Source organism: Phodopus roborovskii, unplaced genomic scaffold, assembly GCF_943737965.1.
Source record: "Phodopus roborovskii unplaced genomic scaffold, PHOROB, whole genome shotgun sequence".
In the NCBI taxonomy this organism is placed as follows: domain Eukaryota; kingdom Metazoa; phylum Chordata; class Mammalia; order Rodentia; family Cricetidae; genus Phodopus; species Phodopus roborovskii.
Window position 1 is genome coordinate 342,542 of NW_026125937.1, and position 22,538 is coordinate 365,079.

Sequence of the window (22,538 nt, forward strand, 5' to 3'; positions counted from 1 at the left end):
TCATTGATAAATCTATTTACACATTTTTATCAAAAATATGGTATTTACATATGTGTAGTTTTTTCTTCTAAATTTTGCTTTAGTTCATTTTAATGTAAAAAAATACCAAACCTCCAGAGTAATTTCATCTTCTTAAAGTATGACGGTGAGGGCTTTATTTTCGGAATAGGCAGCTCTGGGAAAACCTTGTCTAGGTTTCAAGAAAGTTAGATAGTTTTGTATTCTCTATTATCACAAGGAATGAGATTGGATAAATCAAACTATGCTAAAGAAAGCCACGACAGACAGAACTGCTACTTAAAAACATGAAAACTAATAAAAACGACTCAACAACTTTGTTTCTCCAGCACATATTTAGAAGCTCATTGCCAAGCAACGATGCAACAACCCCCCCCCCCACCCTGTTGCCACTTCTCCCAGTTCTTCTAAGGTGTCACAAAACCCTTTCATTAGTAAGAGGTTGGACATCTGAGATCAGTTGGGCTCAGGCAAACTATGTGGAGCTCTGGGAGGACCGGTCATCATGAGGGCTCCCATCGGAGTTTTCAGTCTCTCCCTCGGAGATGGCCTGCATCGGCGTATTGTACAGCCGACAGCGGACACTGTAGCGGCTGCTGCTGGCCACAGGTGGGGCCCTGGAACGTCCAACCCGTGCTGATGCTGAGGTGGCAAAGGTTTTCGAGGAAAACCCTTCTACACTGACTCGTGGAGAGCACGGTGACAGAGGGGACAGTGCTTCAGCCCCAGGTGTGCCCTGGTGGTTATCATCAGGGCTTTGTGGGGACTCGGAACTGAACTCTCCAGGAGGCTTGGGCAGGATGGGGCTCTTCAGGATTTCGGTGGCAGACATGCGGTAACTAGAATCTGAGCGACTACCTTTCTTGAGAAGCAGTAGCTTAAACTCTTCGTTGGATGTGTTGGACTTTTTGGCATTACGGTAGATGAGACCAGGAGACCTCTGGCTAGTCCCAGCTGTCACATTGCTGCTGGGTGAAGGGACAGAACAGGCACTGCTGCTACTGCTGCCAAGGGAAACTCTGGATTTGCTTCTAACAGATATGTCTCCAGAATCTTTTCTTCCAAGTACTTTCCTCTTGGATCTTTTAAGAAAAGAGAAAATAGGGTGGATATCTGAGTTTACATACATTTTTATGAATCAAGAAGCCTTCCATCTGATTCCTGCATCCATTATATTTAAAGAGCATCCCTAGGTTGTAGAATATTAAGCATTAGCATCACATTGAGGAAGATTAAGCTCCATTACTTGCCCTCCTCAACTTTAAGGGAGAAAAACACCTGCTGACCTCTGTTTACAATGTGAGGAAAAACTGTTGCTTTTTCTCACTGAATCTGTCTGTACAACACAGAGGAATAGTCTCACATCATGAATCAGCTTTCAAATAATACTAAATGCAGCAAGTGTAGAATGGCATTGGTAGGACACGGCTTGCCTTAATTGAATACCTGGTGGGTCTTGATGATGAACAATGGAGGTGCGTTGCAGAGTAGCCTATATTTTACAAATAAAATCTACATTTTAATCTACTGTACATGGAAATTTAGTTAAGTGACCTTTGAAATAAATCAGTCTGTTTTTTAAATACAAATATGACAATCCTTAGCCACCCAGGGACATCAACAGCATATCAAGCAGCAAGTCAACTCTCTGTGAGGAACCGAAAACTCAAACCATTTCTGGAGCTCTTAAAATATTATAAAATCTAAGCTCTCAAAACAACAAATTAACTCTTGTCACTGGGGTGAAATTAAACAGGCCAATCTTACACAAATACAAATCTAAGATTACCAAACTCCTTAAATCTACCTCACCTCTGTTTCCATCATGAAACTATTGATCTTATTTTGAAAATTAAGTGTCCATAAACTCAATGAGCCTTCAACATAACTCAGTCATTCATGACTCTGGTGGCATGCTCTCTCACTAATTGAAAACCTTGTGTGGTAAAGAAATGTGTGCTTTGCCTTTCCAGATTCCAGGGGAGCGTGCTTGTGCTCAGAGAAGCCTCTGTGGTTGATATCTTTACATATCTGTTCTTGGTACCACCAGATGATACAGTTTTCATATAGCAGGTGTTCTGAGCATCTACAATATTCTAGACACAAAATTATTTCTTTTTATCAACAGAATTATCTGTGAGGTGAAGTTCAGAGACTTAGCTTATTCAAGATAGCATAGAAAGCAGCATTGTCAGGACTCCAATCCAATATATTTCTGATTCTACAATGTGTGTTCTGCCCACTATTTCAGACACACCAGATGGTTCTTTGAGGGTTCATTAATTTACACAGCAAATTAATAATTCGTACTGAGATTGGAAATAAAGTTTGAGGGTTAGAGGACTATAATTGGCATTTTGACAACAGCTGTGGTGAAGAACATAAACTGGAAAATCGTACCCTGTTTGTGAGGAAGCTTGCCTGGTACATACAGACTGTGCTGCTAATGGAACCCTTAGGATAATGATTTTGCTAAAGAGTAGTGCTCCTTCATTAAGAAAAACAAAACAGCACCAACAGAAAATAGAAACCTTAAAAAAAGAAAAGAAATAAAAGCAGAAATCCAAAGGGTGGGAGGAGAGATTATAAACCATTTTGAAATAGTAAGTCTGTGAAAAAGGAAAAGTAATCCTCAGGTTCTATCCTTTGGGAATTCCATCTAGGTCCCCTAGGCCAGGTGGAAGAAGGAATTCATGTTTGTGGAAAGAGCATAAGTAGCCTCATTTGGTTCAGTGGCTATGAGTTTGCTTCCAAAGGGGAGTTCTGGCTCTGCTTTTTCTGGGCAGCAACTGTAATGGATTGTTGCAAGTATGGGCCATTGATAACAGGTTATAAAGGTACAAAAGAGAAAGTGTGCATGGGCAGCAAAGGCACAACCATGTTCTAGGAAAGCAACCCAGAGAGCATCCCCCTATTCACTGGATATGGCTTCCATTTCAGAGATAAAAGTCAGTGTCATGAAAGAAATTTAATTTTTGAAGAGAGAATCAAAGAGAGCAGTTTTCAGTTGTTCCAAGCTGAGATGGGCTCAGATTGTTTTGTCAAGTCAATATAGTTTTATATCAGCTAGTGTGAGATTATAGCTTTGAGCATATTTTGTAGACTCAAGGGATTAGTTAAAAGACAGAGATTAAGTGTATAACTCAGTGGCAAAGTGCTTTCCTAGACTGTGTGGAATCTTGAGTTTGATTTCTAGTACTGAAAAGATAATAAATACAAAATACAATATGTACAACAGAGGTTACACTTGAATTTGGGCTTTCCCTCCAAGTCATTTAACTATAAATTATTTTCACATGTAAATTTCTTCCTCGGGAAATCATCCAGTATCTTCCCTTCAGTGATTCTTACTGAACTCTCTTAATTGAACTCTGTATGTCTGTCTATCTAGCTATAGATGTATATCTAGATTCATATTTTCAAACATGCACTTGTCTATGAATTTGACTTGGAATGATAATCCTCCTTCCTTGCTCTTGTTTTGGTTGTATGTGTTACAGATATAAAACACTTCCCCACATTTGCTTTGACAAGGAGCACTTCAGAAAGCAAATACATTTCTGTGCCTTTTGTTTCTGGGAAGCTGGTCACATGCTCTCACCTGTGAATGACAGCGAATAAATCCTCAGTTGTTCGAGGTTTATTTGGAGACACAAATACACCCTCAGCTTCAGCTTGGGAGTCTTCACTGAGTGGTGAAGTGATGGAGTCATCACTTGGTGATGATTCTTAAAACAAGAACAGAAACATCTTTCAGAGGTAGCTACACATCCTGCTACCCTCTTTCCTTGACTCCAGGATCAAACGAACAGAAGGTACCTTACCATGATTTTTGAAATAAGAGGTATCTGTCAAATATTAGTTCCTAAAAAACAATAGCTTTCTTCTCAATTATTTTAATAGGTGAAAAAAGAAATGGCAGAGGGAAACCATCACCCAGGGCTATAGAGAACTACAGGGAATGCGGGAAAAACCTAGGACACATTTTTACCCTTACTAAGGTATCATTAACTGACCTTTCAATGAAGTCTCATCCATACTTCCTTGGGTCTCCTCTGCTCTGCTGTTATCAGAGGCACTTTTGGGTGAGATACCTGAAGCAATATTTTCCTGCTCAGAACACTTATCAGGGAATGATTTTAGAGTTGACATCTCTGACTCATGGTGGATAGTCACAGGCACTTTGTCGTGGTGGCGGCTCATAAGACGCTGATGCTTATGTTGACTGCTTATGTCTGTTACTCTAGTTGGTGAGTTGGCTTGAAGTGTGATTCCCTCCACAGATTCCAGTTTCACACCTTCTTCCCCAACTCCAAAGGGTGCCTTCTGCCCTTGTTGTGGGGCTCCATCTGGACTAGCTACATACTGCATCATTTTACCCCCCAAATCACTGGGGCGGGCAGCAGACACCCTCTGAAATCCTGTTGCAAATCCACAGTTCTTACTTGCTGTGTTCTCTGGAATAAGCTCACTTTCCATCTGTATTTGGTCTTTCATCACATTTGAATCTGAAAGATTGCAACTAGCTGAGGTTACAGTTTCTGGATCACAGTGACTCTTCACATCAAAAGTAGGGTTCTTTCGCAAATGTTTCTCTGGCCCCATTTCAACTGCAGAAGAATCTAAAAGGGACAGGGAGCTGTCTTCTGCAGAGTACTGGCGTGATATTGATTTCTTTGCTGTGTGAGACCTTGTTTTATCTGGAGATGAGGAAGCCACAGAAGCCACTGTGACAGTACTCTCTTCTAAGGAAGGGAGATCTGTATGATTGCCCTCCTTTTGCTTAACTTCTTCAGATTTAGTGATGGATCTAAGGTTTACAGATTTCAGGACTGTTGGTGTAATTGCAAGAGATGGTGGAGGATTTGACCTCAGCATATCTCCTACTGCGTTTTGCTTATGAGTAAAAACATGCAATGGGTGACGGTGGTGGAATGGTTTATTCAAAACGTTATGAAGAGCACTTAGGTCAAGATGAGTAGGAGGTATAATTGGAAGTTCCAAATCTTTACTCAATGTTAGGGCTCCATCCTTTAAAGATGGTTGCTGTAGTGAAGATTTCCTTTCTGGGACCTTCGGTTTTCTTTTGCTACCTCCAGGAGACAATGGGCCTGAAAAGAAAGCCGTAGGGAAAGAGGAAGTTGGAGTTTCTGACTGGCTTGAGTAGCCACTTGATGGAGATGCTAAGCCAGCCAGCTTTTCTGGTGAAGCCAGTTTAAATTCATTGTCAACAGAAGGAAGAGAGGGGGTGGTTGCCCTTGATTCTGACTGGGATGTTTGGGATTCAGAACTCTCTGGAGATTTGATGCATTCAATAACTGTGGTACCCGTAGCAGTGCTTGAATTAGATAAGGATCTGTAAGGATCATTTGTTTTCAAGTCATTTAGAAGCCAGAGGTCTGCATAGTGAGTTGATTCAGCACCTTCATCTTTGAATGGTGAAATGTCGGTAGCATTCAACTGAGGTTCCTTAATAGCATGTTCACTCTGGTTTATCCAAGAAGAGTCCTGCTTTGCAGGCAGATTGGCATTTTCCACTCGAGAAGGCGTGTTGGAGAAATCAAGAGGCAGCTTCATTTCCCTGGAACTGTGAGGCAGATGCTGACCACTGCTTATCTTTGGTTCTTTCTTCTCAGAAATGTCTGCATTTTCTTCGGACTTTTTCAATGATGAGCTACGTTTAGGTGGAGTTGGCTTTGCCTTTGGTTTCCTGAAAGAGATGCTTGGTCTCCCCTGCCTCCTGTGGTCGAAGCAGTCTTGCCAGGTGCAGTCTGGAAGACCAGGAGGAACTCCTACACCCTGACCATTCTCTGGGCCTAGGCCTGCATAGTGACAGACATAGCTCTTATTACTTTTGAGACCACAGTCAAAGTGCATCGAGGTATAGTATCCTTCTGTATCCACTGAGAAATGAGAGCTAGTATCTGCTTTGTCTGAAGGAGACTTTTCCAGAAAGCTGTCATATGTACCCATGCTTGTGAAGCTTGGGCAGCCCAGGCTATCTGCTTTTGGACGCTCAGGACTGAAATCTTGGCGGCAGGATGCGTCATGATGGTGGTGTAGATAATTCCACTCACTGTCACTTGTATTGCTGTTGTTGGGGTCATCCAGCAAATCTGCAACAGTGGAGGTGAAGGAGTTTGTCCGGTGGCCTCTTACTTTATCCAAGTGGTCATTGTACTGCTCTGTCACAAAGACATTGGTGTCTTCATTTGCATTAGGAGCAGTGTTCAGTGACAATTCGGAGTCACAGTGTGAAGAGCCAGTGAGGGGAGGAGACGCTGCAGGAGGGATTGTCTCTGAGGTCTGTGAAGGACATGTGGAGCTGCTCCCACTCCAATTACCACTGGACGACTGGTGGTCGTCTTTCTGGTCCATGTGGCTGCTAAGGAGGACACTAGTTGTGGAAATGCAATGGATAGGGCTTCCAAAGGTGTCTGAGTTGGAGGAGATGTCACAGCTTCCAGAGTCAGCTGCCATTCGGGACAGACGTGACCGCCCTCTCTCATTTAACTTGTGCTGGGGGCTGTGAAGATGTTGAGAACAGGCCAGGCCCAAAGCAGGCTGGTGTTCCTGTGCACTCGGTATGCTCGAAGCTTCACTACAATCATTAGGGGTTCTTTCATGGTCACCCACAAAAGGTTGCCTTTCTTCATATGCTGAGGGTTTAGCACCAACTTTGGGCTCAGCATCTCCACCCCTATTTCCCTCCCGTGGAAGGCTCCGCGATCTAGTGCGGCTGCTCACTACAGGGGTAAACATGGTATCGCCTTTGTCTGCCAGTGCAGAGATGTTGCCAGCAGAATGAGAAAGAGAAGCTGCAATGCTTTGACCTCTTTGAGCTCTGATTCTCCTTCTGGATGGGGCAGCAATCAGAATATCCTCAGTTTGGCATTCAGAGTCCCTTGTTCCGGACCTCCTATTGACAGTGTTGGAGGGGTCTGGGTTTGTGTGCACAATCACATTCCTTTCCCTGGCCACTGGTGATTCATCAGAATCTAGGGTACATGGAAAACACCATAAAATATTACATAATGGCAGACTAACAGGCATTTTGAGGGGTGTCTATAAATCTGTGTGCTACCATATTTGAACTTTCTCCCACAGAAAAAAATTAGTATGTAAGATTAGGAGAAAGTTCAAATGCTTTCAGTGAGTGATTTGTCTCTACTTCTATCTAAATGTATGTTTGTATATACTTGCACACACTTGCAGCATGCAAACTTATAGAGAGAAGATATTCTTTTTGTTTTTTTATGAATCATCTCTCTTTGCATTAATGCTCCAACAAGTAACTGCTTTCATAAAAGAAAACTGATAAAAAATCAAAAACCAACTGTAGTACAAAATCTAAAATCCTGGTCACTACTTTTCACTTGTGTTTTGAAATACAAGCATAATGGAACACAATTCATAATCTTCATTATAAAAATTAAAGTTTTAATTACCATAATATTTTTAAATTGGTAGAAATATTACAAATACACTAAACAGAAATTTTTTAATGTCACAAAGCACATTTTTCTTCAAATAAAGCTACAGTTTTCAAAAAACTTGCATTGAATCTTTATTCATATTTCTATCTTAATAAAACATTTGAATTGGCAAGATATTATATTTCATCAGAAATGGTTGAATCTATAAGGTTAAGCCTTTATGTTCAAGAATAGAATGTAAAAAATAATGTCAAATGGTTTTATGAATGCAAAATGAAGATGTAATAGTTTAAAACTATTGCAAACTAAAACATTCGCTATTTATAAGGAAGGCTGTTGAAAGTATGCACTTATTTCCTCTCCTTATCATCTTCACTAGACAGAAACCATGAACATTTTTATGCCATACCTATTTCTTGTTGAACTCTTCTGGGAATCCCCGAGATGGTTTTCCTTCTCCTCAATTTTCGTCTCCTCTGTAGTACCGATTGTGAGTGAACAAGAGAACAGCGTATACTAGCTTCTCTGTCAAAACCAACTCCTGAAACCCACAAATAGGTCTCATTAGGCTTAAAAATAGCAGACAAATTTTCATTTGCTTGAAAAACAGTGATATTTATTGATTGGAAGTCAGGGAAGACTCTGGATTAAGGGAGTCTTTCTTCATCCCTTATTTAAATGATGCTGCAGTACATTCAGCTTTACTTCTAAATGTAGCCTCCCACAACAGTTTGCAAAGCCAAAAGCAACAAGCAAAAAGAAGAAAATGAAAAGAAATAGAGAGAATAGAAAGGAACACCAGCAAAGCCCTCTCATACTGAACAGACTATGACCTTTAGTCACTATTATTTACTGGTCTATTTCTGAGCCCTCTGAAACTGATATCTTTGCATAGTAGATCAGTACCCAAGATGGGAACCTAATGTATCCTGACCTATTTCTTCATTAAAAGTGCCTTTGTGAGTTTTTCTCTCTCTACCTCCTATGCCCAAACACCACACACAAATTAGGGCATTCTTCTTTTCAATAATCTTCTAACTCTACTTTCTTTTGTGACTAAACTGGATGCTTTTTGGTTGGAAATAAACATACAGAGGAGTTCCCGGTCCTGCACTTAAAATCGATCTACCTTCTGTACCAATCAGCTATAAGATAGATTCCCCAGTCTTTAAAGCACTGTTTGTTATTATGCAGGCAAGGACCAACCATGGTGCTTATTAGTTCTTCTCTGTAATCACATTAGTAGCAATATATGTGGTTCTATTAAATTAGAACAAGGAGTATGCAGGTAAGGAATTCAAAGTATGTCTGCTATAAGCATGCACTGTAGATTTTCCAGTGCAAGTTGTGGCTAAGTAATCTGGGAATGCTGTGCTTTGGAATTTGATCATCTCTTCATGTTTCCTAACTGATAATCCTTGGGTCAGCTGTATTGCATCACAATGACAACAGTTTCTAGGCTCAATTTGAAATATCTGTGTCACATGATAAATGATTACAATGTTATCAGATAACACATGTGAATGATACTTTCCTTTCCTGGTTCCAATCAAAAACTAAAATCCTTTATTTGAATCTTAATGGTGATTGAATGCATGATCTACATACACTGTATATTATATGGACATCATTAACATTGCTCTCATTGGAGCTCTTGAAATCAACATAAATCTGGGCCTTCATCTTGAGAGTTCCTGAAATAAAACTGGAAGAAAAATCTTCTCTTTTTCCTAATCACAAGATGATGGTCCATAATCATAATACTACATTTGAAAACAAGATTTTACTTACAGTACCAGAAAGAAAGCAGAGGCTGCTAATAGTCAAATGTTCCCAGACAGAAAATTAGTTTAAAGGGATGCCAGAATGCTCTACTTCGGCAGATGAACACCTCTAACACATCTCATTTAGATTACAGAGGTCAGACAAGTGCACATCTTTAGAATAATTTATTCCACAAGTTGAATAGGTCAGCAGGAAAATGAAGTCTCATCTCACAATACAACTGGCCAACTCATTAGAGTACCTCTCATTCAGGAAAGAAAATAATATCTGTCCCAGATACCTGGTCCATTTGTTCCCCACTTTAGGTGAGAGAAATCTTAGGGGAATTAATAATAGCAATGTGCAAAATGCTTCTCAGGGGACATGCAATCTTTAGTTATGGGGATAAAGATGAAAGCCATAGTGTGGCTGTTTTTGAAGTTTTCACTATATAAATATGTTAAAAGGAAACTAGGTGCTTTAAAAAATACCAATTTGGGGGAGAATGATTGAGAACAAAGTATAATTCTCTGTCTCTCTCTGTCTTACTCCTCTCTCTCTCACAAACAAACACATACACACACACACACACACACACACACACACTCATATATACACAAATCACATAATTAAACCTATACCGATTCTTTAAAATATAAAACATCATCCGATTTACAGCTAAAATTCCCAGCTCCAGCTCCAGAGTTCACTACCTCTGCTAAAAAACACTGAAGAAAAACCAGCTAGGCTTCTTTCCTACCTAGACTAAACTGCAAACTTTCAATACATACAGATAGCAGAAAGTGAAAAGAAGCCAGGCTTGCTGGTTTTAAAACACAATTCACCCCTCTTCTCTGTATCTACATATTTTCAGGTCAAAAATCCCTAAAATCAACAAAGAAGTCTAAATGGTCTTGTAGAAAAGCCTACCTTTATCCAGGAAAGCATGAAAACAAATTTTCTAGTTGGTTGACAGGACCTTACTTGCAGTTTTAGAAACCTGGGTTTTGCTCTTTCTTGTGGTTCCACACATCATTATCATGTGATTAATCACTGCCAAAGAGCTATTTGGTGATTTTTTTTTTCAAAAAGAAACTGTCCATCATTTACATAACAAGCAGTCCAGCAGAATATATGCAAATTGGTGTTCAAAACCTGACAAAAGCATACTGAATATATTCTTAGCTGATAGGGAGGCTAACAGCAAAGGTTTTGAACATACTTAATACATGGAATGTTTAGACCCAACTGCCCTTAAAGGAAAAAAGAAAACGATACCAGTGACATTGATGGGAATAATGCAAGAGGAAATCACTTGGGCATCTTGTTTCATCTTCTCCTCGGGAGTCGGGAGAGGTAGTGCTTTGCTCCAGTTGGTCTGCTTGTCCAGTGTAGAGGGGACATTGTGTATTGGGTTTTTCGGCCTCTGCCCTAACATGACATCTGTGTCTTCATCCTCTGCAGAGTGAGACTGCAAACGAAATACATTCAGATTCACTTCCCATAATTTACATGTTTAAGGGATTTCATAGTTCAGTCTTTTGAAGTAAGGCTAGAAATAAACACGTAGGAGAAAGGAAACAGTCCTAGATTAAGCACAACTAATTAGAAGTTTTGTTTGAACAGTGAAGAGATATACAAGGAAAAAAAATGGGCCCAAAAAATAAACATGTTTTTCGGGTGAACTGGAATTAAGAGACCAATTAGTTAGAAATCTTATACCTTCAAACTGAAGAAGGCTGCCTGTCTCTAATCCAGAGAAAGGTAGATTTGCTTTGTGTATTTTTATGTCACTATAAATTCCTGCCAAAAATCTTGAGAGCTCTAGACCATGATGATCAAAGAAAGCAGATGAGCTAAATGCCTATAAAAATACCCAGAGACCATGAAGAAAACCTGGAGACATGAGGTGGTCTGGAACACAGCACCTGGAGGATAAACCGCCAACCTAAACCAGGAGGCCACAAAAACTCCAGGAGTTAATGGCACTGCAGGAAGACAGTGTTGGTGAATGACATTTGAAAAAGTCAGTTTAACTGACATTAGGTGGCTGTAGAAAAGCCAAAGGAAAGATGTGCCCCAGAATCCGACTACAGTGGAATATACAAATTCTGTTTCTAGAGGGAAAGACTGAAGGGAGTTTCTCTTTCGAATTTGGACTGGTAGTTTATTTCCTTCCAGCTGTGTAAGTTACAGGCTTTGATTTCTATATGACACTTGGAAATTGTCTACCTGAGCCTTTGATAAAAAACAATGCTGTCTAACTTCTATTTCAAGTATGGGATCCAAATCCAGGTTATTCAAAAGGTCCAGTCCCTTCCCACTTTTGGTTTCAGGGTTGGCATTCTAATCCAGAGTAGTAAAAGATCCAGGTTCCACCATTGAATCTACACTTCTTTCTTTATACAGTTCAGAGGAAGATGGGTAACTGTATAAAATAAGTATTTCATTTCCTCTTATTTCTATAATGATTTAATAATATTCTGTCCTAAAATCAGGATTAAAAAAAAAACCCTCTCTAGTCTTCACATTGGAAACTATACTACTGGCTCAGGATTGTATGTATTGTCAAATGAACTGTCCTCAAGTCTCCTGGCAGAGTAGCCTCCAGAGACCCATCTTTAAAGGAAACCCCAGAATTTACTTACCTTATCAGAGGTTTCTGTAAAGCCCCCCAACACACCCAATGGTATATGATTCCCCCTTGGGGAAAATTGTGCTCGCCATGAACGGTTTAGTAAAATATTACAACCTTCTTTCTCTCTTCAGCTTTTGTGCAAATTCCCAGTGAAGCGAATAGCTCAAATAAAGTTGGAGCACAAAAGACTTTGTTTCCTAGGTAACTTTCAAAAAGAAAAAAAAGTTTGGTGCATGCAAAGAGGGAGGGAGGGGGAGGAGAATGGAGTGGGAGACAGAGAGAGAGAGAGAGAGAGAGAGAGAGAGAGAGAGAGAGAGAGAGAGAGAGAGAGAGAGAGAGAAACACCAGAGCACAGGAAAGCTGAGCACTAGAGCCCAGCAGGAAAGAAAACTCCCACCACCTGAGTCCTCCTTTTTGCTGGCGATTCCTTCCTTGAATAACAATGGACTTGAAAGGACTAAAGGATAGTGACCCACTCCAGGTTGTGACCAGCAGCCAAAAGTACTTTTTATTTAATGGTGACAGGGACAATTGGCTGCCAGAGGATCCTCTTTTCTTGTTCTCCCCCCCTTTTTTTTTTTAATTTGAGAAGCTGATCCTTTACAGTTCTGATAAATACAGGGAAAACTGTAATTTCTTTTCCCCAAACTACAAAATTCAGGAACAGTGAAAGAGGATTCCCATGCTTAGCAGAGCTGCAAATTGCAACTCCAAGGGGGAACATTAATGGGGAACAATACCAATGACAGGAAAGTCTTTAATTCAAGTTAGGAAAATACCATCCTTTAAGTTGACTTAAGAGAAAAACTGTTAGTTGAAAATGGGCTTGCAATAAAGTTAAAAGAGAGAAGAAAGGGAGAGTGTCTGAAAAGAGCAGGGTAAAGCTGCAAAGCAATGTTCTCAGAACCAATACCTTTCTACTCCATGGGGCCATGTGGCAACATTCAGTGGGGGAGGGCGAGCGGGTGCTGTTAAACTATGAAGATGAAATGCAAAAGAAAAAAATTAAAAATGTATACAACACAATGCCCTAGTTAGGCCAAATCTGTGATACTAACAAATAACATTCTGGGAGAACTTCTCTCCTAAATGATTCTGTTCTGGCTAAGAGGATAGACTCTGGACCTAGAGTTCTTCAGTTCCAATCCTGGCTACCTGGCTTTCCCCCTACATGGTCAGGTACAATTCTTTAAAATCTGTAGTAAGATAGGCTTGAATATGTGCAGGTGTGTGTATGAGTGTTGATATGCATGCGTACATGTGTGTACTTGTGCACATGGAGGACAGAGGCTAACCTCAGGTGTCATCATTTCTCATGAATTATCCATTTTGTGTTGTTGTTGGTGGTGGTTGGTTGGTTTTTGTTTATCCTTGTGTGAGGGTCTTTAACTGGCCTGGAGCTTGTCAAATAGGTTGGAATGCCTGGGCAGTGAGTCTCAGGGATCTGCTTGTTTCTGCTTCCTCAGCTCTGGAATTATTACCTTGTACCACCACACCTGGCTTTAAGATTTAGATCTGAATGTTTGCAAGGCAAGCATTTTACCTACTGAGCCACCTCTACAGATCTGTAACTTCCCTGTCTTTTCGATCTAAGTCTTGCTAAGTTGAGAAAGACTAAATTTTTTTTTTCTTTCTTTAGAATGACTTTATTTTCCCATGAATTGTTTGGGAGAAAATGTCCTTTATGTATCACCTTCTTTACACTGCTCAAATTTGCTTCTCTGTCATCAAGCATATTTAAAGACCATTGGTTTCATGAGAGTTTCTGCTTCATACCCACAAATGGTTTAATGCTGGGCTGCCAACATCTCACAATACTTAAATTGAGAAGGGGCCCTGTATTTATTTTTTATTGAATGAAACAAATCATATTGTCAATCTTGCTTCAAAAATAATTTGGTAATCAGTATTCTCTCCAGGAACTACCAAGAAAGGCATTGAAGTTCTTCTTGTTTGTTTGTTTGTTTTGAGAGACAGATTCAGCATCCAGTCCATGTTGATCTCTAACCCACAGTGGTCTTGCCTAAGCCTTCCACATGTTGCAATTACAGGAATGCATTTACCATGCATTTATTTCTACCAGGTGAGAAAAACCATAGGCTGCATATAGGTAAAGATAGCTATGGATGTAGCCCAATAGAAAATTTTAAACTTGCCAAAAGCATTGTGGGTTTTTTTTTCTGTTATTTTTCAGTAACTTGACTTGTATATCCGTGTAAGGGTTTTGTTGATAGCAATGTCATGTTTCAATGTCAAAGGCTAGACATGCCTGTGAGTCTAATCTATACCAGCTTTAGATTCAGTTATGCACATATTATAGTACTTACCTTACAGCAGGGCTTTAATATAATACAAATTTCATTGAACACACACATGCACATATTGTAAATTGTGAATTCCTGTATTTAACTTTCTCTCTCAGTCTTTTATGATACTTGTTGCATTTCCCTTATAAGAACTCACCAAGATATTTGCCCACTCTAATGATACTAGACATCTGTGTGTTTTAGCAGGTATGAGAACTCCAACTAAAATTAGAGGCAGGCCAGGTGTTGGTGACCCCCACCTTTGATTCCAACACTCAGGAGGCAGAGGCATGCAGATCTGTGTGTGAGTTCGAGACCAGCCTGGTCTACTGAGCTAGTTCCAGGGCAGGCTCCAAGGCAATACGGAGAAACCCTGTCTCAATAAACAAAATAAAATTAAACAAAATTAGAGTCATGTCGAAGGTCTCAGGAGGGAACAGTTACCAGTGAAACCTCTGTCTTACTAGAGTAAAATATAAAACCAGACAGGAAACCACCAGAGACTTCTTGTTCCCTAAGTGAGTTGGCATGAGTGGATACGGAACCTAGTTATTCTCAATCCTATGGCAGGCATGCACTGAGGGAAGCATTCAAGATCTGATTCTAATTTACTCTTCTAAGTTTGAATGTGTAGGATTGTTGTTTAATTTTTATGTAGTGCAAATGACATTTCCTCACCCAGTTTGCTTTGACTAGATATTAAAACTAATGGGTTGAAAGAGCCTAAGGCTCCACTGAACTCAAACATTTCGAAAGATGTATTACATAATACCTGAGATCAGATTTGACTCTGGTTCTATCCTGAGAATCAGCAATAGATGATGTATAATTCTCATGTAAGAGACTGAAATGTGTAAAATAAAGGAACAATTCATAGAATCAGGTGAAAGGGGTCCTCAAAGGGTCATGTTGATATGGAAGTTGCTTCAAAGAAATTCAAGGCTTTGGTAGCCCATGAAGGGTAAAAAAAACTACATAATAGAAGACTGCAATTCAGAAAACATGAAAAAAAAATGAATGTTGACTAATGAATTTTGGTAGCTCATCATAAATCGCTCAATTCAGCTTTCCTGCTGGAATATTTTTCTTCAGGAATGAGAGATGAGGAGTAGATTTTACTTTTTATCTGTTTGTAAAACCCATCTACATATTAAACAAGTATGAGGTAAAAGCTGGCAGTGACTAAGGGTGGCCTTGACTGAATGCAGACAGTACAGACCACTGGTTTAGACTAGTATAATGAAGTCAAGGTCTGCTTGGATTATACTATCCAGCAGATTCAGCCTCAGATAATCATATCACTATTATTTTGGTACCAGCCCCAACCTATAACACACAAATGCTGATACTGGGTAACCTTAAGCTTTGGAATGGAGAGGTGGTGTTCTTTGGTTCCTCCACCTAAACCTAATTAGTCTGCCTGTAGATTTATAGTATCTGTGCATGTAGTATTAAGTGGGCCATGAATTAAGAACTGTCTGAGTCTTGTATTTGAAACCGTCCTGTCTCCTGGATGTTGGTCATCCAGCAAATTGATTCTGATTGTTTTGGATTATATTTTTATATGATGAATATTCTCAGAATTTCTCTCTAAATTATCTAAGAAATCAGATTCAAAGCCAGTTCTACCTCAGGGCATCTCTACTTGACCAGAATGCCATTCCTTAATAGGTACTGATGGATAAGTTGCAGAAAAGCTAGGCATTGATCAAATTTGTATAAACTAAATTATTCTTTAATGGCTTTATGTAAATGTACCCCATTGCTCATTCAGAGAAATGCTATCCATTATTCATAACTGTATTACCACTGACTCAATAATGTTCTATAAATATTTGTTGTGTTGCTAGCACCTTAGTGTGCCCAATATTAAGAAACAAATTCCTCTTAAAGAAATAAAATTCCTCATAAAGATATGACATCAAATTATTTCCACCTACACATCATTTTTCAGTACAGCTCTTAGTACAAAGTTAAAATGATTTAGCATAAGGGAAAATAAGACAACACCGGTGAGATTCATGCAAAACAACAGGTAATAGAAGAATACCCATAGGGATCCCTGCTTTTGGAAGTATCACTTAGTGTAAAAGTGGCAGTAAACAACACTTGGTTCTTTAGAATAACTGTGGGAAGAGTGTTAGGAGACCACCATTTCAATCACTTAAGAGTGTTTCTTAGATGAAGGTGGAAATCAGTTTCAGTGTAAACAAACTGTCAGGCTCAAAATAAAAGTAGTTTATCTCTAGTGTACAGTGTGCTCACTGTATAGTTCTTTTAACTTGTCTATACTATTGATATTTTCATAAAACATGCTGGAGAAAAATGAAAAATCCATTTCCTTCTCCTTTCCTAGGCTTTCATTTTGGCCCCCCTACCATTGATTTTGAGAGGCCTCGGACTAAATTACTACATTGTTGAATAAGCCAGGATCAATCATGTCCATCTTGTTCCTAACAATAGATTCTTCTTTGATACCTCACCTCCATTTTGGTCTCTGTGGGCCCTATTGTATTTTTCAAGTCGTTTCCCCTAGCCTTTCATAAGATTGCCTCAACCAAACCCAGAATTATATTTATGATCAATGCTCAGAACAAGAAATAACAAATGCTGTACTCAAAAGTAGTCAAGGAAATTTCTCTAGTGAACATTGAAACGTATTTTCAAAACCCGATCTTTTTGTGGTGTATATGCGAGAGAAAATTTCATGCCTTGACTTTTGTGGCTGTGAGCAAGCATTTCTCCAAAGAGTTGGAGATTTCCCCAAATCTCTCTTAGTGGCAAAAGAAGACAATCCTTCTACTCCACGTTTTACTTTCTGTTGGGTTTTATTTCACATGCGGATAGGGGATTATTTTGCTTCAAAACTTGCCAAAAGACATCTGTTAAAATGTTGTGGGTATTCCAGCAGGAAATGTTTTGAAAAATTGGCTTTGGTTTGTGATCTAACTGATACCACATGGCATTTATAGCTGTCGAAATTTCAGAGCTGATTTACAACAATCACGCTATCTTAAACCTGAGAAGTATTTACTGGAGATGAGGTATTACCATATATTTGAATACAGGAGTAAAAACCTTAGAGTAAAGATATCCTTTACAGTTCATATGAGACTTTTAGTAAGGTGACATGGATGTTTAATATCACTCTACCACAGAGCTTGTTTGTCCTCAGACTAATCTCTGCATTAATGTATGTACTATGGCCCATCTGTGAGATGGAGGATCCACATCTGCCTCAGATTCTTCTGTGCAGGAGTCTGTATGAATGTATTATACATAAATATGAACCACTTTGATCTTTCTCTGAGACTTAAAAAAGTTTGGCAATGCCTTCTTCACATGTCACTCTCTTCCTGCTGCCATGACAGAGCAGTCTGTCCCTTGAGACTATCTCAGAGTCTCTCACTGGCTGTCAATGTGATTGTCTTACCAAACATGTTTAATAATATCATTTTAAACTTACCCTGTGCTTCTTTCTCCCCATTTCTCTAAGTCCTGTACTAACAGAGCTGAATAAGCGATGGCAAATAAAATAATGGATGAGGAAGAGGCTTGGGGGATATCCTCTGCTTTAGGAGGGCTGAGCCCCAGCCCCAACCTTCAGTTTTCTCAAAGTCATCACTCTCACCTAACATGCCACCTGAACTCCAAATGTTCAAACCATCACTGCATACTCCTAGCCAGCTTTGAAACCCAAAGAAAACTAGCAAATACGCATTTGTTAAGGTGTAAGAATTTGCCCTAAAAATCCAAGGGAGTATCACTAAAGCAGAATTTGGTACACAATGGTGGTAGGCCATGAAGGGTGATGTTTGGGGAAAGATGTTTACCAAATGCTTTAGCTACTTTATGCATTCACATGTATTAAAATTGCTAAGAAGTATAATCATTCAAACCTGGGGAACATTCTCTTATCACTGAGAAATCTTGTTTTCCAAATCATATTTTTGCTGTTTTCCCTGATGAACATAGTCATTACCACATTCTCAATTCTCCTGTAGGATGTTTGGCAACAGAAAGAATACAAAAGATGAACAAGTTCTTACAAATGTGCTCAATATCCACATTCTCTGGGCAATTTGAATGCAAATCACAAGTCACTATGTATACTAGAGGTAATAAACTTAAAAGAGTAGTAACATCTAGTGTTGGAAATGATATGGCGCAACTGCAATGCTTCTAAATTGACGGGTTGTTTAAAATGGTAAAACCACTTTAAAGTCTATTTAGTAGTATTAATAAAATTAAACATATGCCTATTTTGAGTTCCCTGCTAGGTCTATGGAAGAAAGAAATATGAATATACCCACAAGAAGCCTTGCATAAAAATACTTAGAGAAGTTATATTTGTTAAAACAAACTAACCAAAAAACCCTACAATTAGAAACAACTAACCCAAATACATGCCAACAGCAGAATGGTAAACAGACTGTGCAGTACCGTATTCATAAACTGTAATACAACACAGCAATCTAAAAAGTACATGTGGGCTGAAGAGATGGCTCAGCAGGTAAAGGCACATGCTTCAAACCCCAATGCCCCCAGTCCCCAGTGCCCATGTAATGGAAGGGAAGAAATGACTTCTGCAGATTTTCCTCTAACCTCCACATGTATGCTGTAACACAGCATACATACATAAAAAGAATAAAATATAAGAGCACACATCACTGATAGTTCAACTTTGATTTTGGAGAGTGTGTGAAACAAACTAGGGCTGTATCAGTAACAGAGCACTTGTGTTCTGTACACACAATACTCTGGAGTTAACCCTCAAAAAATAAGAAAAAAATTAAGGATGTGGAGCCAATGAAATCACACACACACACACACACACACACACACACACACACACACACACTCAAACATAAAACAACAATAAAAAACATATACTCACTCAGTTTTTAATCACAATCTGGTGGTAGATATTTAGAGTGTGAAATCCACCCATAAGTGAGGAAAATTTGAATGTTTTACCCAAAGACTGGCTCTCTGAAAGCAACTGTCCAACCAAAAAAACATTTTGCCTTGGCTGAAATTTCTGGGGTAACAGAATATTAAAATACTGCAATGTTCAAGAACACTTTGTTTAATTGTTTGCTACTAATGAAATATTTTAAACACACAGAGCTTAACTAAATCATATTTGAAAGTATTTGTGTAAAGTAGTCCTACATGAATGGAAAAGAGGTTTACAGGGAGCCCGGGGTGGAGAACACTTTGTACCTACTGCTCAGCTAAGTCATTTACTCATAGGGATTGCTCTGAACTGTCAAGACCACAAAACAAGGCTCATTGACCACAATGACTGCAAGATCGGTGTGGCTGAGTATTTTGTTCATTCCCTATGTCTGGCTCTGCCAGTGTGTGGGGCTCCTGCCAAGGGTCACTCAGCTCCATCAATCATCAAAGGTTGCTAACAGCGAATAAAAGATACAAGTGAGGAAAAAGCAGGCCCTGCTTTGAAGCACTAGGAAGAAAGAAGTCTTTGAACTGCTACAAACACCACAACCCTTTTCACTGAATCAGAGGGAGCAAGCAGCAAAGGGAGTCAGTAGAAGAAGCCAGAAGAGGAGAGATGTTGCCCCATTTGGGTTCCATTCCCATTGAAGCTTTGCGCAGGGAATTCAGGGCAGATGTGACAGAAGCTCAACAAGGTCATCCTTGGCCTCACCACAGCCAGCATTTTTAAAAGGGTATAAGAGTATGACCTTCTCTCATACAAGCCATGCACCTCCTGCCTGTGCTCATTCTACTCCTCTATGGATATTATCAATGTGTATATACTCAGGGAGCCACTGCCATGACCAGAGTACAGGTCTATTCCATGACCTTCGCAAACTGTTGTCACTTTATAGTCACAATGTCCCCCAATACTAACCTCTAGCAGTCACTAATCTGTTCTCCATTGTTATGGTTTTGTCATCTTGAAAATGTTATATGAATGAAATTGTAGGGTGTTTAAACCTTTGGAGACTAGGTTCTTTCACCCAGAATAATGCCTTTGAGATCCTTCCATGTTTCTGTGTATATCAATAATTCAATTTTGTATTGTGAAGACTCTTCCATTATCTGCCTATATTTTTAATAGTGGAAAATTCTCAGGCATGCAAGAAAATTCAACCCAACAATATTATATAAAATGATGTATACAGACAAGTAATTTTATTGACAGCCCCCACAGCCAGGCTAATATAATGTTTTAAAAAGAATTCCAAAATTAAATTCTGCAACAAGGCTTTTCCTTTCTTTCTTTCTTTTCTTTTTTTTTTTTCACAATACTTAACACGAACCAGGCTCACTTGTTAAAGCTTTTCTTTCATCAGCTATTGTGCTGCTGAACAAGTGATTGTCTGTTTGCTACAAATATATTCTCCTCTATTTTGCTCTGTGATGCTGGGGTTCTGCAAATGTTTCTGTCTTGTTATCTTCTTTCCAGCATGTTCTACCACCAATAGGCTACTAGGATACCAGTAGGCCAGAAGAAGAAGAAGAAGAAGAAGAAGAAGAAGAAGAAGAAGAAGAAGAAGAAGAAGAAGAAGAAGAAGAAGCAGCAGCAGCAGAAGAAGAAGAAGAAGAAGAAGAAGAAGAAGAAGAAGAAGAAGAAGAAGCAGCAGCAGCAGCAGCAGCAGCAGAAGAAGGAGAAGAAGAAGAAGAAGAAGAAGAAGAAGAAGAAGAAGAAGAAGAAGAAGAAGAAGAAGAAGAAGAAGAAGAAGAAGAAGAAGGGACTTCCTACTCCCTCATATACACTGTTCCTGTAAATCATCCTGGCAACGGTCCCTCACCCTAGGCTGGCAGTTCATTTCGGCTATCATCTGTAAGTTTAACTATGCCAGGCACTGTGCTGATCTCCTTCAATACAAAGACTACATAAGAATAGCAAGTACAATAACAGTCACCAATAATTTACATTAAGTCTCCAAGATCCAACTAATTTTTTAGAAGGCCAAACAGGTGAGTTAGATGGGAGTGATCCTGCAGTGTTTTAGTAAGACTAGTATCAAGCTCTTCTCTTTCTGTGTAGTAGCTTTTTGTTACTGTGACAAAACTAACTGAGCAAAACAATGTAAGGGAAGAAAGATTTTTTTTTTAAATCTGGCCCATAGTTTCATCTGTGTGAAGCTGGAACCAAGAATTCTGAGCAGTGGATGCTGCCTTAAAGGTACTAATGTATGGAGAGCTCAAAAGGACTAAAAAGAGCTGGCAGACCTCTGAGAGAGTGCCACTAAGGTGAATGGACTTGGCTAGTGTCTCTAAGAAGGTGTGTTGAGATTCACTGTGGAAAGTACAGAAACAAGTTGCCAGCCTGGAATGAGAGACCATGACAGGGAAGGCATAACAATAGGCTCATGATTTGAATACTTGGTTCCCAGTTGCTGATGCTATTTGCAAGAGGTGGAACTTGGCTGGAGGAAGCACATCTTTGGGGGTAGCCTTTGTGGGTATGTAGACTCACCTCATTTCCTGTTCTTTCTTTGCCATTATGAATACCATCTTTCTGGAGCCATAAGTCAAAGCAAACCCTTTCTTTAAGTTGTTTTTAGTCATGGTATTTTATCACACTAACCAGAAAATTGACTAATAAAATAATTATTGTGTTCTCCATCATCCTGAGCCATTTGTCTTGATAGAACTATAGAATGACCACTGAAAGATACAGTTATAAGCTGGGTGGTGGTGGAACACACCTTTAATTCCAGCACTTGGGAGGCAGAAACAGGTGGATCTCAGTGAGTTTGAGGCCAGCCTGGTCTACCAAGCAAGTTCCAGAACTAGGTACCTGGCTAGGGTACTGTTACACAGAGACACCCTGTCTTAAAAAACAAAGACACAGTTACAGTGCCAATTAGGTAGTAGTAGCCTGAATGGTTGGGCCAGGATTCTGCAGAAGGTTGTATACACATTAAATCAGTATCTAATGTATCATATAGTCTCTCCCATAGCCACAATTCACGCGTCCAGGAATCCAAGGGTGGAAATGGGAATGACTTCATTCCGATTACTCCTAGACCCCCCACTAGGGACATTTTGCTTCCTATTTCTGGGATCTTACTGTCTTCAAAGATTCGATTCCAGAAAGGAGAGGTGATTCTACAAGGAGACACAACAAAACTCCCTCCATTGAACTGGAGACTAATACTTCCCTGGCTCTTTGGGCTTTTGATGCCCTTAAGTCAACAAGCTAAGAAAAGAATAACAACATTAGGAGGAGGGGTGATTGATTCAGACTTCCAGGTGGAAATTTGATTGCTTCTCCACAGTGGAGGTAGAGAAGATTATGTCTGGAGTTCATGAGATCCTTGGGGTGTCTCTTGGCCAAGTGAATGGGAAAGTACAATCTAATCCAGTCAGGGTGAGAAATGGCTTGGACCCTTC

General features: G+C 39.5%; 1 protein-coding gene across 2 annotated transcripts in view; it reads right to left on the reverse strand.

The window, feature by feature from the left end:
- Nucleotides 1-406: 406 nt before the first annotated feature.
- Nhs (NHS actin remodeling regulator) overlaps nucleotides 407-22,538 on the reverse strand; it is a 72,108-nt gene continuing 49,976 nt past the window's right edge. Inside the window, exons 4-9 of one of the 2 annotated variants that reach the window (XM_051179043.1) lie at nucleotides 12,770-12,832; nucleotides 10,497-10,689; nucleotides 7,864-7,995; nucleotides 4,035-7,016; nucleotides 3,620-3,746; nucleotides 407-1,100 (exon numbers count right to left, since the gene is read on the reverse strand). In XM_051179043.1, coding sequence (XP_051035000.1) covers nucleotides 494-1,100; nucleotides 3,620-3,746; nucleotides 4,035-7,016; nucleotides 7,864-7,995; nucleotides 10,497-10,689; nucleotides 12,770-12,832 — 4,104 coding nt within the window. In that variant the 3' untranslated portion in view covers nucleotides 407-493. The remainder of the gene's footprint in view (nucleotides 1,101-3,619; nucleotides 3,747-4,034; nucleotides 7,017-7,863; nucleotides 7,996-10,496; nucleotides 10,690-12,769; nucleotides 12,833-22,538) is intronic. The other variant, XM_051179044.1, reaches the window with a different exon arrangement.